This window comes from Thalassophryne amazonica, chromosome 19, assembly GCF_902500255.1.
Source record: "Thalassophryne amazonica chromosome 19, fThaAma1.1, whole genome shotgun sequence".
In the NCBI taxonomy this organism is placed as follows: domain Eukaryota; kingdom Metazoa; phylum Chordata; class Actinopteri; order Batrachoidiformes; family Batrachoididae; genus Thalassophryne; species Thalassophryne amazonica.
Window position 1 is genome coordinate 62,930,964 of NC_047121.1, and position 13,966 is coordinate 62,944,929.

Genomic DNA, 13,966 nt, shown 5'->3' on the forward strand with positions numbered 1-13,966 from the left:
CACCACTGAACAGATGAACATAGGTGAGGTTAATGTGTAATGTAATTAATTAAACAAATTTGGCACATGTTTTATTTATAGTTCAAAAACTGTCAGTGAACAGAAGTTAGCGAGCTAATTAATGTTATTGTATGAAGCACAAGACGTGAGTAAATTAATTCTTGTCACTGCTGAACAGGCAATCATAGGTGAGATAAATGGCTAATGGAGTGAAACTTTTTGGAAAAAGAAATCGCTGCATTATTTATAATGCACACACTGCATTAGCAAGCAGAAGCGAATGGGCTAATTAATGTGATGTCACAAGGCATAAACAACTCAAGTAAACTGCTTCTTGTCATCACTGAACAGACACTTGTAGCTGAGGTAAACACGCAATGTAATTAAACATTTGAGCACTCCTTTGTAAAACATTTGTAAACGATAATAGCCTTAGTTAGCCTTGCTGACCTGTATTATGTAGTAGTACAAGTAGTATGTAAGTTATAGTCTCTTTTTATTAAATAGTGTATTCTTTCAGTTTGAGGACATGATTTATTTAATTAATTTGTTCTCAGACAAAAAAAAATTTCTCATTCACAATTTTTTCTTCTTTTTATGGCAGTTGGCATCTATCTTAATGATGCCTTATCACCACCTGTTGCTCTGGAGTGTGAATTACAGTACCTCATGAGCAGCTTGTCATGTGTGTAGATGGTGCCATCTTGTGCCACAGATGACAATGCAGTGTTTTTCATCTGTAAGTTGCAGGACCTCATAAACTTGTTTAATATATTTTTTTAACTTTACTCTCAAAATATGGTCAATGTCAATGAAACTGGTGTTGAAAGAGGACTCTACCACACTGATACCACACATTAATCAGACGTGTCGCCCAAGACACAGAGAGTAAAACTTAAAAAAAATATCCTAATTTCTCAATGGTATTGATTCAATGTCATGGATATATCTAGTTATTTTTGTAAGCCTAGAATCTGGATCAAAACTTGGTTCTGGCCTATTCTGGGGGAGGACTGAGCTAAGTTATTTTGTGCGAATTTTGACCTTGAACAACAAGACTGATCTCACTGCCAACTTCCTGTCGTTGAGAAGATACAGCACCTATGTTAAAGCACCGACTACATAACAGCAATCAAGTGAGTTTCTTGCGGACATGTCAGTGAGAGGTCATCTCATCTCCGCAACAGTAATCCAGAGTTATGACATGTCATCATGGTGAATGGATAATCCAATCATCTGAAGGCCTTGAAATAGAATAAAGTTCCCCCTTAACGCTGTGCCTGCTTGGTCCCACCAGGAGAACCTCGCCCGGCTGCAAAGGGCTTTTGCCAGGAAGTGGGAGTTTATCTTCATGCAAGCAGAGGCACAAGTCAAGTGAGTAACACATGATGAAACTGTGAACCAACAACCCATCACTGGGTGACATGACTTTTATTCTTGACTGACACAGACGAGCTAAAACTAAGGAAACAGGTTTCTGGAGTCGTATTTCAAAACCGTTGATAGGCTGTTTGAGTAATCCACAGAAGGGGCAGGGCCATCAGAAGCTGTCATATTGTGCAAAACTAAATCAGCGGATGCTAAATGGAGCAAAAGTTTTGTAATCTGAAAATAAAAAAGATTGAAAAAATACATTTTGAAACTGAAAATTCAATGTTTGTTATTGAATTTTATAATAATTTAAAAAGTATTATCAAAATAAAAATAAGTGTAAGATATATATATTTTTTCAGTTTAAATAAATTTTTGATTCAGCTCTGTAATTTTTTTGATCAAATAATTTATTTTCATTCATATTTCTTTTTTTTTTCCACCTTCAGATCTTTTTTTTTTTTTTTTTTTTCACTTTCAGATCTTATTTTTTAGTTTCAAACTTTTGTCTCCATTCTGGCGTGAGAGGGCGTGGCTTCAATTGAGAGGGGTGTGGAATTGTGAGTGACAGGAGAGCAGTCAGTCCTCACATGATGTTGCATTCAGGAAACGTGGGTACTTTGATAGATAATGACTTAACACTTTCTCTCCACTGGATTGTCTTGATACCTGTAAATAAAGTGATGCTAAAGATGTCGATTACAAGTAATTCTAGACCACTCGGTCATTTTTGATGTTTAAAAACTGGAAAATATGCAAGATTGTAAAGATTAACACCTATACCTATCACCTACCTATACCTATACCTTCAATCTTTTTTTATTTTCAGATTACAAAACTTTTGGTCTTGATTTAGCTCCATACTGCTAGGGTTACCTCAGATTTTGCACCTCAGTTTATCAGTCTGCCCAACCTTTAGTGATGATGTCATCATCTTTGTGAACATAACAGCAGCACTTCTGACCCGGCATGCTTATACGTCAGTTTTTTATTTACGGGTTTTGTCTGAACGCAAATCAAAGCAAGGAAAAAGTCCAACGTGTAAGATTTTTAATCCCTGCTCTGGGACCCAACAGAACTACAGGTGTGAAATCAACTTCATTTATTTCATGCGTCTCTTCAGGAGCAGCATTTAACTACAAGATTCAATTAACATTTATTCAGTGCCTGGTGGCTTGTAACTTACAGACTAATACCTCTAAATTTATTTAAACTGCTCCATTGTGAGATTTTACCAATCTCATTCATTCCTGCATCGTTGTAAGAGCTCCATCTGGTGGTCGGCGTGTGCAAGTTCAGCATGTGCATCAACATTCAGTTGGGATCCGGATGGGTAAAAAAAAGAACTTCTCGCTCGCTTATAGGAAATGTTCGGACTTGCACAAAGAGACGTGAACACAGAGTGTTCTGTTGAATGGTGGGGGGCGGGGGGGGGGGGGGGGGGGGTGAAGCACATCAAGCAAGAACAGATCAGTAAATGTCAGTTATATAAACAGTCGACCCCTGCAGCGACTGCAGTGGACGTTGCCTGCTGTGGTCAGCAGACATGTTCAGGTTTTAGCTCTCATATCTGGCCCTGGGATTAACATTTGAGGCTCCAGTGTGTGTGTGTGTGTGTGTGTGTGTGTGTGTGTGAGAGAGACACACGACTACAGCAGAGGGAACTGAGTGAAGTCATTCTGAGGCCTGATTTACTGAGTGTAAGCTGTTTGACCTGACATTTCAGAGTCCACTTCGAGTCGGTGTTTGAAATGCTCGTGCACGCAGCGAGGCTGTCCTGAGGTAAGGATCGTGCACGTTTGTTGTGGAGTTCTGACATTACATCTGTTCCCAGGATTGACAGAAAAAAGGACAAGGCAGAGAGGAAGATCATGGACAGCCAGGAAAGAGCGTTCTGGGATGTCCATCGACCGGTGGTGAGTTTGGCGGGAACGAACAGTGGATTAGTACTGGTGCAGATACCAACCTCGACAGAAATGGTCGAACCGCATTAAATACTTTTATGTTGTTTGGCTGCCACAACACTGTCCTCTAAAAAGAAAAATGACCATTATAATAATAAAAAAATAATAACACAAAACATTCACATTCCAGTTTAAACTGAAAAAAAAATGCATTGTTACCTCGCCCCTGTTTGTTTGTCTGTCTGTCTGTTTGTAAACAGCCTGGAGCCCACAATTTTTTATATATCCTTATAAATTTTTTACTGAAGATTCATATCCTGAGGCCGATAGGAAAGAAGTGATTAAATTTTCAAGGTTATAGGTCAAAGGACAAAGACAGAAAAAAATCCCTATCTTTAACATTGAAAGAATTTTAAAAAATTCATAACTCTGTCATAAAAGACCAAATTTCTTTCAGATTTGAGAGCGTTATGTAGGATGGTATACGTATCGACTGACAAAGTTTGATCCAGATCTGATCCAGATTATGGATTTTGTGGCTATTTAAATTTAACATTAAAAATCTCATTTAAGGTATATTTTACATTATATCTATAACATGCCAATCAAAGGTGTTTGATGTAGCTGCCGATGCCAATGCATGGCTGCATCCCACACTACAGAGCCGCCTTGGGTTCTGGATGCCAACCACCCAGGAAAGTAACCATCTATCAGTCGCAGTCAGGTGGTATTCCCCAGTCACTGGGGTCCTCTATACCGAGGCACCTTTGTGATGCACAGAGAAATTTGCCACATGACCAAAATGTTGCAGCAGATGTTCCTTTACACTGCAAATTATAAGCATGCATTTGAAGCTCAAATCAACCAACAACACCTGTTGAATCAGAAATTATGTAAATCTATGGCAGTTGCAGGCTTAAACACAAGCTGCATTGGGGTCAATGAAAACTTAAATTTCAATGAAAACTTGAAATGCATGGACAAGACATAAGGCACAAAAACAAAAACAAAAACCCCAAAGCACATCACGCTCAAACGGCCACCAACACTAGTTTCCAATTCCACAAATTTTTACTTTGGAAACAAATTTTTAAGGTCAAAGTCCTGTTCGAGGTGACTTTTCATAAACTAAAATATAATACAAAAAAATAGATCAAAAGGGCGTTTCAATGTTAAAATCAAATATCTGCTAAATCCACAATACGGATCAGATGCGGCTCAAGCTCAATCTATTCATTGAGAGTTACAGTTTGCACCTCATTGTCACAAATCAGAGTGATTGAGGCACTTTTGAGTGAGATGTAATGCAAAATGTACATCAAATGGGCTTTTCAGTATTAAATTCAAATGCTCACAAAATCCACAATCCAGACCAGATCCAGATCAAACTTTGTCAGGTGATAGTGAGTGCCGGTCTGCACCTCACTCTCAAATATGAGGGTGATTGGGGCACCTTTGACTAAGATATAATATAAAATATACATTAAATAGGGTTTTCAATGTTAAATTTAAATGGCCACAAAATCCACAATCTGGATCAGATCTGGATCAAACTTTGGCAGTCAATAAAGGATACCATCCTACATAAAGCTATCAAATATTTAAGAAATTCAATCTTTTTGACAGAGTTATGAATTTTTGAATATTTCGTTCAGTGTTAAAGGTAGGAACATTTTGAAGATTTTACCTGATTTTGCCCTTTGACTTTGAAAATTTAATCAGATTTTGCCTATCAGGATATGAATCTTCAGTACAAATTTCATAATGATACATTAAACATTGTCAGCTCCAGGCTGTTCACAAACAAACAGGTAATAAGAAAAAAAAGATATTTTATGTGAGTGGACATTTTTAGCAGTTAAAGCCTGAAAACAGCAGATTCAGCTTCTCACGCTGCTCATCCAGGATGAAACCTGCTGTGCTGTTGAAAGCTGAATCAGATTTGGTGCTAGTCACATTGCATACAAGCCCAGCGTGGCGTTTGTGAACAGAAAGTGCACGGCAGCTTGTTTGAGGAGGCAAAGACACAAACACAATCCTCCTGACTTGCTCTCCCTCCCACAGCCGGGCTGCGTCAACACCACCGAGATGGACATCCGAAAGTGTCGAAGAGAAAAAAATCCACACAGGGTAAAAAAGGTGAGTGCGGAAGAGAGCGGATGCTTTTTAAGACCTGAACATTCTGAATTAAGCCAAGAATGTTGGTATTGGCTTCAAACCTAGCGAGCCTGACACAACTGTCACCTGACATCATCTGAGGCCAGCTGCTGGAAAATAACATCAGGTCCAACATGTCTCTCACCCCGTCCAGTCGGTGTATGGCATACCGGATGACGGGCAGAGCCAGCCGAGTCCTGTGCACGCATCTTCACAGCTGGCGAGAAAACCGACCAAAGAGGACGTCCAGAAGGAGGTAACCCACTCCATCGGTTATTACCGCCACTCTGTCTCACCTTATCCTTATAACAAACTGATTTGTCCCCCCCACCATCACTCCAGATCACCTTCCTGAACACCCAGCTGGACCGACACTGTATGAAGGTCTCCAAGGTGGCCGACAGTCTGATGTGCTACACGGAGCAGTTTATGGAATACGACCCATTTTTGTCGACTGCAGAACAGTGCAACTCTTGGATCAGCGATGATGCTTCCTTCTGGGAGTTGGAGGCAAGGTAAGGACAGCAGGGTTGTGTTGGGATGCGCGCTGAAGGCTGGTAACACTCCTAAACCATGCTGAGGTCTGGTTGAGCGTAAAGGTTTCCATGCTCCGTGAACTCTTGCTGGCCTGAATTCGATGGCATCTGTCTGTTTGCATCTCATCTCAAATGTGAACTCATGCTGACATTTCCGAAGGGCGATGTGATCTGTCTTGCTAGTCTGTGTTCTCTGTAGACTCCAGACTAGTAAACAGCAAACCCTTCTGTTCTACTCCGTTCTCTTCCATGCCGAGCAGTCGTGACCCGAGCCAACAGCGAGTGAAGAAATGGGGCTTCTCCCTTGAGGAGGCCCTGAAGGACCCGGCTGGCCGAGAACAGTTCTTGAAGTTCCTGGAGTCGGAGTTCAGCTCAGAGAATCTGCGGTGAGACTCTGTTTACATAGAAGATAAAAACCTGGGGGTTGGGACCTTGATGGATTGAAAGCTCGTGTATTTCCCGAAGAATAAATCTGGGCTTTTTAATTATTTATATTGTTTACTAATTTGGGAGGTCCTGCAACTTATATTACGGTGCAACATGTATACTAAAAAACATGTGTACACTAACTATTTACAATCACTGGCCACTTTATTAGGCACACCTGTTCAGTTTCCTAACACAAATAGCTAGCCAGCCAATCACTTGGTAGCAATTCAAAGCATTTAGGCATCTAGACGTGGTGAAGACGACTTGCTGAAGTTCAAACTGAGCATCAGAATGGGGAAGAAAGAGGATTTAGGTGACTTTGAATGTGACATGGTTGTTGGTGCCAGATGGGCTTGACTGAGTATTTCAGAAACTGCTGATCTAGTGGGATTTTCACATGCAACCATCTGTAGGGTTTACAGAGAATGGTCCAAAAAAAGAGAAAATATCCAGTGAATTAGCAGTTATGTGGACAAAAATGCCTTGTTGATGTCTGAGGAGAATGGGCAGACGGGTTGAATGACCAACTGCATGATGCTATTAGGTCAACATTGGTTTTCAACACCTTGTTGAATCTACAGTAGGGCAAAAAAGTATTTAGTCAATCTGTGATTGTGCAAGTTCTCCTACGTTGAAAGATGAGAGAGGTCTATAATTTTCATCATAGGTACACTTCAACTGTGAGAGACAAAATGAGAAAAAAAAAATCCAGGAAATCACATTGAAGGATTTTTAAAGAATTTATTTGTAAATTATGGCAGAAAATAAGTATTTGGTCAATAATAAAAGTTCAACTCAATACTTTGTAACATAATCTTTGTTGGCAATGACAGAGGTCAAACGTTTCCTGTAAGTCTTCACCAGGTTTGCACACACTGTAGTTGTTATTTTGACCTATTCCTCCATGCAAATCTCCTCTAGAGCAGTGATGTTTTGGGGCTGTCGCTGGGCAACATGGACTTTCAACTCCCTCAACAAATTTTCTATGGGGTTGAGGTCTGGAGACTGGCTTGGCCACTCCAGGACCTTGAAATGCTTTTTACGGAGCCACTCCTTCGTTGCCTGAGTGGTGTGTTTGGGATCATTGTCATGCTGGAAGACCCAGCCACGTTGCTTCTTAAATGCTCTCACTGATGGAAGGAGGTTTCGGCTTAAAATCTCATGATACATGGCCCCGTTCGTTCTTCCCTTAACATGGATCAATCATCCTGTTCCATTTGCAGAAAAACAGCCCCAAAGCATGATGTTTCCACCCCCATGCTTCACAGTAGATATGGTGTTCTTGGAATGCAACTCAGCGTTCGTCTTCCTCCAAACACGACAAGTTGAGTTTTTACTAAAAAGTTCTATTTTGGTTTCATCTGACCACATGATATTCTCCCAGTCTTCTTCTGGATCATCCATATGCTCTCTGGAAAACTTCAGACGGGCCTGGACACGTACTGGCTTAAGCAGGGGGACACGCCTGGCACTGCAGGATTTGAGTCCCTCTCTGCGTAGTGTGTAACCTTTGTTACTTTGGTCCTTGCTGTCTGCAGGTCATTCATCAGGTCCCTCCGTGTAGTTCTGGGATTTTTCACCGTTCTCATGATCATTTTGACCCCACGGGATGACATCTTGCATGGAGCCCCAGATCGAGGGAGATTATCAGTGGTCTTGCATGTCTTCCATTTTCTTACAATTGCTCCCACAGTTGATTTATTCGCACCAACCTGCTTGACTATTGTAGATTCACTCTTCCCAGCCTGGTGCAGGTTTACAATTTTCTTCCTGGTGTCCTTCGACAGCTGTTTGGTCTTGGCCATGGTTGAGTTTGGAGTCTGACTGTTTGAGGTTGTGGACAGGTGTCTTTTATACAGATAACGAGTTCAAACAGGTGCCATTAATACAGGTAACAGGTGGAGGACAGAAGAGCTTCTTAAAGAAGAAGTTACAGGTCTGTGAGAGCCAGAAATCTTGTGGGTGACCAAATACTTACTTTCCACCATGATTTTCTGGATTTTTTTTTTCTCATTTTGTCTCTCATAGTTGAAGTGTACCTATGTTGAAAATTACAGACCTCTCTCATCTTTCTAAGTAGAAGAACTTGCACAATCAGGGGCTGACTAAATACTTTGTTACCCCACTGTATGCCACAAAGAGTTAAGGCAGTTCTTAAGGCAAAAGGGGGTCTAGCCCAGTATTAGCAAGGTGTACTTAATAAAGTGGCCAGTTACTGTATCTACTCTAGGACTTTCCCAGGAATCAAAGCACAAAACAAAATAAAGTCTAATAATAAAATAATAAATGCCAATAATAAAAATGCATTACAACTATGCACAAAAATGAGCTCTCAAGTCCAACGTTTTATACAGAAATAAAAGGTGCGACATACTAAAATGTGACTTATTGTCCAGAAATGGCAAAACAACTAAGAAACCTCAGACGTCCATCGCCTAAAGTTTGTCTTTGATTAACAAATTTTGAAAGGATACTTTTGCACATTCACAGCCACATTCATATAATTATTACTTTAAATTAAGACAACACCTTCCAATCTGATAAAAATACATATTACGCATCCATAGACATGACTAGATGTGACTGTATTCCAGGTTCTGGTTAGCAGTGCAAGATCTAAAGCGACGCCCATTCCATGAAGTGGCGTGCAGGGCGCAGCAGATCTGGCAGGAGTTTTTAGCCGAGGGAGCGCCAAGCTCCATCAACTTGGACTCTCACAGCTACGAGCGCACCAGCCAGAATCTCAAAGACCCTGGACGATACAGCTTTGAGGACGCTCAGGTGGATGATTTTGCTTTTTATATTTGCACAAACAAAAACAGGCATTTGTACAAATGCAGCTTCAACACGCCGATGCCTCCCTACCCGCTTGAGCAAAGAACACTTTTACAGTTTTATATTCCACAGTGAGATTAAAAACAGGTCAGTTCAAGTGATTTATGCAGCCCCAAAACACGACATAAGTCACCCAAACTGCTACATATGAGCAGGGTTTAAATGTTATACATCCTTTGAGCAAGCACATTGGCAAGTCAAGTCAAGTAACCCTCTATCTGCTAAAGCCAGATGAAATGTGGACAGCCCCTTGGCCTTCTCCAACCACTGGAACCCTCAACACTGAGGGACCTGCATGCAGGATCCTGCACAGAGAAAAGCGCCACATGGATATCATGTCAAAAATGATGTTCCCACAAAATGCAAGTAATACTCCTCATCTTAGTCTCCCTAAGTAACCAATCATTTGATACAAAATCCGTTGGTACCTAAGGATCCCTTGAAGAGACCTCGTACCAAGGACAACCAGTGCTGCCCTAAGTCAATGGTTAGTGTCTGCGTCACGCAACCACAGGAAGCAACAGGACCCTACAAATTTTGACCTTCGTTTTCCTGCAAAGATATCGGCATAGCCAAACACCTCTGTCCAGCGACCTCATGCTCTGCTAGCTTATTCAAGGCATCTTTCCATTGGACAGGGTCCACTAGTCCTATGGTCCACTCATCCTAACCTCCTCATATTATTTGATGGTGCATATTACAACCCAAACTGATTGTAAAGTTTACAAATAAATGTTATACTTTCAAATAGCGAACAAACCAGATCCAATTTTGTTCAATTTACAAAAATAAAACATATGATTCTTTTGACAGACACCATTAATCACCTTTAATTGTACTGTTGTCTATAAATCTGTTCAATTGAAAATCAACAAACAATGGTAATTCACTATAATTAATTTTTTTTTTTTGCGTCACACATTTGTAACATTACTTAAACTACTGTAGGTCAACAAACAGTTTACCATGAATGTAAAAAATATAATGCTAAAATAACAGAATGTGACCTTTTGACCTCTTAAAATAGGTCAAGGTTAGGCAGCTTTGAACTTGTCCAAGGTCTGTGTCCCAAGAATGCTCCCTGTGAGTTTGAGGACCCTGGGAGTAAGAGGACTGGAGTTATGCTGAGCACAGATGGACAGATGGATGCAAGGCCTTTGCAACTTCAACATGCTTTCCTTAATAGTAGAACTAGGACTAGTGGACCCTCAGACAAGTGGGAAGTTCCCCTCTCCATCTCAAAGGCTGAGGTCCCAGAGACATAAAAAACACTGCAGAGATAAGCCAACTGGGAACAGTGATGAAGGAAAACGGCCCCAGGTGTTTTTAATTATAAGAAATCTCAAGCAGACAAGGCCCAGTGGGGTGACATCTGCTTTTGCCACACTAACAACAAAATAGAACAAAAGCACAACAAGCAGTTGTCAAACATGTAGAGACAGAAATGTTGCAGCACAGAGTCCAATGACTGATGGCTCAAAGGACAACCAAGAGGAGAAGATCAGTCTCAGTAAAATGGACTAGAAATGGCAAGTCAATGTGTGTAGTGACGCAAGATCACCATTAAAGAGGAGGACATTCTCCAGTTTTCAGCTACACTTTGGTCCCCTAACTCACAGGCACACTCCACATGTCTTCAGCTCCCATGTCCCAGCTCTGGAAGGATCTCAGATGGATGGATGAATCCAAACAATTACAGATTTTAGTTAAACAAATAAACTGAAGAGGTCTCCTGAAAAGCTTCTCAAAATTGTTTTCCCTTCATGTAGTCACATCCACATTTCTTTATGGTGTTTTCATGTGTGTATTTAGTATTTTCTCATTTCTATTATCCAGGCCCCCAAAAAACGCTCACATTGCTTTTCTTCTATTGCAGGAGCACATATTCAAGCTAATGAAAAGCGACAGCTATGCACGTTTTTTGCGATCCAACATCTATCAAGACCTCCTGTTAGCCAGAAAGAAGGTGAGCTGCATTCACTCGCCTGCTCCAGTTTTTTAACATGCCACACTTGTTGCATCTCTCTTATTGCTTTTCATGTTTTTTTTCTTTTTTATTAACTGAAGTTTATGTGTACTTACAGTAGTGTTCAGAATAATAGTAGTGCTATGTGACTAAAAAGATGAATCCAGGTTTTGAGTATATTTCTTATTGTTACATGGGAAACAAGGTACCAGTAGATTCAGTAGATTCTCACAAATCCAACAAGACCAAGCATTCATGATATGCACACTCTTAAGGCTATGAAATTGGGCTATTAGTTTAAAAAAAAGTAGAAAAGGGGCTGTTCACAATAATAGTAGCGTGGCATTCAGTCAGTGAGTTCGTCAGTTTTGTGGAACAAACAGGTGTGAATCAGGTGTCCCCTATTTAAGGATGAAGCCAGCACCTGTTGAACATGTTTTTCTCTTGGAAAGCCTGAGGAAAATGGGACGTTCAAGACATTGTTCAGAAGAACAGCATAGTTTGATTAAAAAGTTGATTGGAGAGGGGAAAACTTATACGCAGGTGCAAAAAATCATAGGCTGTTCATCTACAATGATCTCCAGTGCTTTAAAATGGACAAAAAAACCAGAGACATGTGGAAGAAAACGGAAAACAACCATCAAAATGGATAGAAGAATAACCAGAATGGCAAAGGCTTACCCATTGATCAGCTCCAGGATGATCAAAGACAGTCTGGAGTTGCCTGTAAGTGCTGTGACAGTTAGAAGACGCCTATGTGAAGCTAATTTATTTGCAAGAATCCCCCACAAAGTCTCTCTGTTAAATAAAAGACGTGCAGAAGAGGTTACAATTTGCCAAAGAACACATCAACTGGCCTACAGAGAAATGGAGGAATATTTTGTGGACTGATGAGAGTAAAATTGTTCTTTTTGGGTCCAAGGGCCGCAGACAGTTTGTGAGACAACCCCCAAACTCTGAATTCAAGCCAGAGTTCACAGTGAAGACAGTGAAGCATGGTGGTGCAAGCATCATGATATGGGCATGTTTCTCCTACTATGGTGTTGGGCCTATATATCACATACCAGGTATCATGGATCAGTTTGGATATGTCAAAATACTTGAAGAGGTCATGTTGCCTTATGCTGAAGAGGACATGCCCTTGAAATGGGTGTTTCAACAAGACAGTGATCTCAAGCACACTAGTAAACCAGCAAAATCTTGGTTCCAAACCAACAAAATTAATGCCTCGCAGATGTGAAGAAATCATGAAAAACTGTGGTTATACAACTAAATACTAGTTTAGTGATTCACAGGATTGCTAAAAAAAATAGTTTGAACATAATAGTTTTGAGTTTGTAGCGTCAACAGCAGATGCTTCTATTATTGTGAACACCCCCTTTTCTACTTTTTTTTACTAATAGCCCAATTTCATAGCCTTAAGAGTGTACATATCATGAATGCTTGGTCTTGTTGGATTTGTGAGAATCTACTGAATCTACTGGTACCTTGTTTCCCATGTAACAATAAGAAATATACTCAAAACCTAGATTAATCTTTTTAGTCACATAGCACTACTATTATTCTGAACACTACTGTATGTATTCAGAGGAAGTAGCTGACTACAATTTTTAAACCTGCCAAACAACTGAAATTTTCCTCTGCAGATATTTCATATGAGAAAACAGCCATTTGAAACGCGAGTCTCTAAAGCAAAACGAATAGATAACACAGGTGCAAGCAGGCCAAAAAGAAAGGAAACAAAAAAACTGTTACTTATTGAATAATATTTATCATCAATTATATTTTTAAACACTATTGTCTAACATTGTAGAAGAAATTATGTCATAATTATATTAATGTTATTATATTTTGTAATTACATTGTTTAAACGGTGAGGAAACCAGACAAATCACTTAATTAAATTTCAGTAAAATAGGACTCATAGCTATCTGAAGTGGGGGTGATACAGTGCCCCTTGCTGGAGGAGCACATCACAGCATCCATTGCCAGATGACAATTAAATAGAAAAATAAAATTAAGAAATTGTCAAAACACTAAATAGTCTTTCCTTGTTGTTTACACACAAAAAGGCAATGTTTAGTGAAGTTGTTTTTGAGAATAATAAGCAATTCTGCAAGTATTCTATAACGTTACAGCCTATAACGGAATCTGGTAGCATTAGTTGCAGTAATTGCTTGTTTTTTCAAGCATCTGTTGATGCTGATAATGTGTGTGTGTGTGTGTGTGTGTGTGTGTGTGTGTGTGTGTGTGTGTGTGTGTGTGTGTGTGTGTGTGTGTGTGTGTGTGTGTGTGTGTGTGTGTGTGTGTGTGTGTGTGTGTCATCTGTGCCCTGTCACAGAGTAGTGGGTATAAATGAAATACAGTAAATTTTATAATTACTTTTACTATTTCAAGAAATTTTGAAATCTTTAAGTGAATTTTCACCTTTTGCGTTGGCTTTTTTTTTTTTTTTTTAAACACACATGAACACATGGAGTTTTTAACTTGGAACAAGTCTTTCACTTAAGATAATTCACACGAATAAACAAATATTTAAATCTTACTGAATTTGAATTTTTAAGTGAATATATACTTAAAAGTATATCTGTGTGTGTGTGTGTGTGTGTGTGTGTGTGTGTGTGTGTGTGTGTGTGTGTGTGTGTGTGTGTGTGTGTGTGTGTGTGTGTATCTATCTATCTATCTATATATATATATATATATATATATATATATCTCTGTGTGTGTGTGTGTGTGTGTGTGTCATATATAATAAGCATAGATATCTT

At 39.7% G+C, this 13,966-nt stretch overlaps 1 protein-coding gene across 4 annotated transcripts in view; it reads left to right on the forward strand.

Moving 5' to 3' along the window:
* LOC117531769 (regulator of G-protein signaling 6-like) overlaps positions 1 to 13,966 on the forward strand; it is a 112,092-nt gene that overhangs the window by 91,710 nt on the left and 6,416 nt on the right. For all 4 annotated transcript variants that reach the window (XM_034194902.1, XM_034194904.1, XM_034194905.1 and 1 more), the window contains exons 8-15: positions 1,298 to 1,374; positions 3,206 to 3,287; positions 5,340 to 5,414; positions 5,587 to 5,688; positions 5,775 to 5,947; positions 6,229 to 6,354; positions 8,992 to 9,178; positions 11,109 to 11,198. In XM_034194902.1, the coding sequence (XP_034050793.1) occupies positions 1,298 to 1,374; positions 3,206 to 3,287; positions 5,340 to 5,414; positions 5,587 to 5,688; positions 5,775 to 5,947; positions 6,229 to 6,354; positions 8,992 to 9,178; positions 11,109 to 11,198 (912 nt within the window). The remainder of the gene's footprint in view (positions 1 to 1,297; positions 1,375 to 3,205; positions 3,288 to 5,339; positions 5,415 to 5,586; positions 5,689 to 5,774; positions 5,948 to 6,228; positions 6,355 to 8,991; positions 9,179 to 11,108; positions 11,199 to 13,966) is intronic.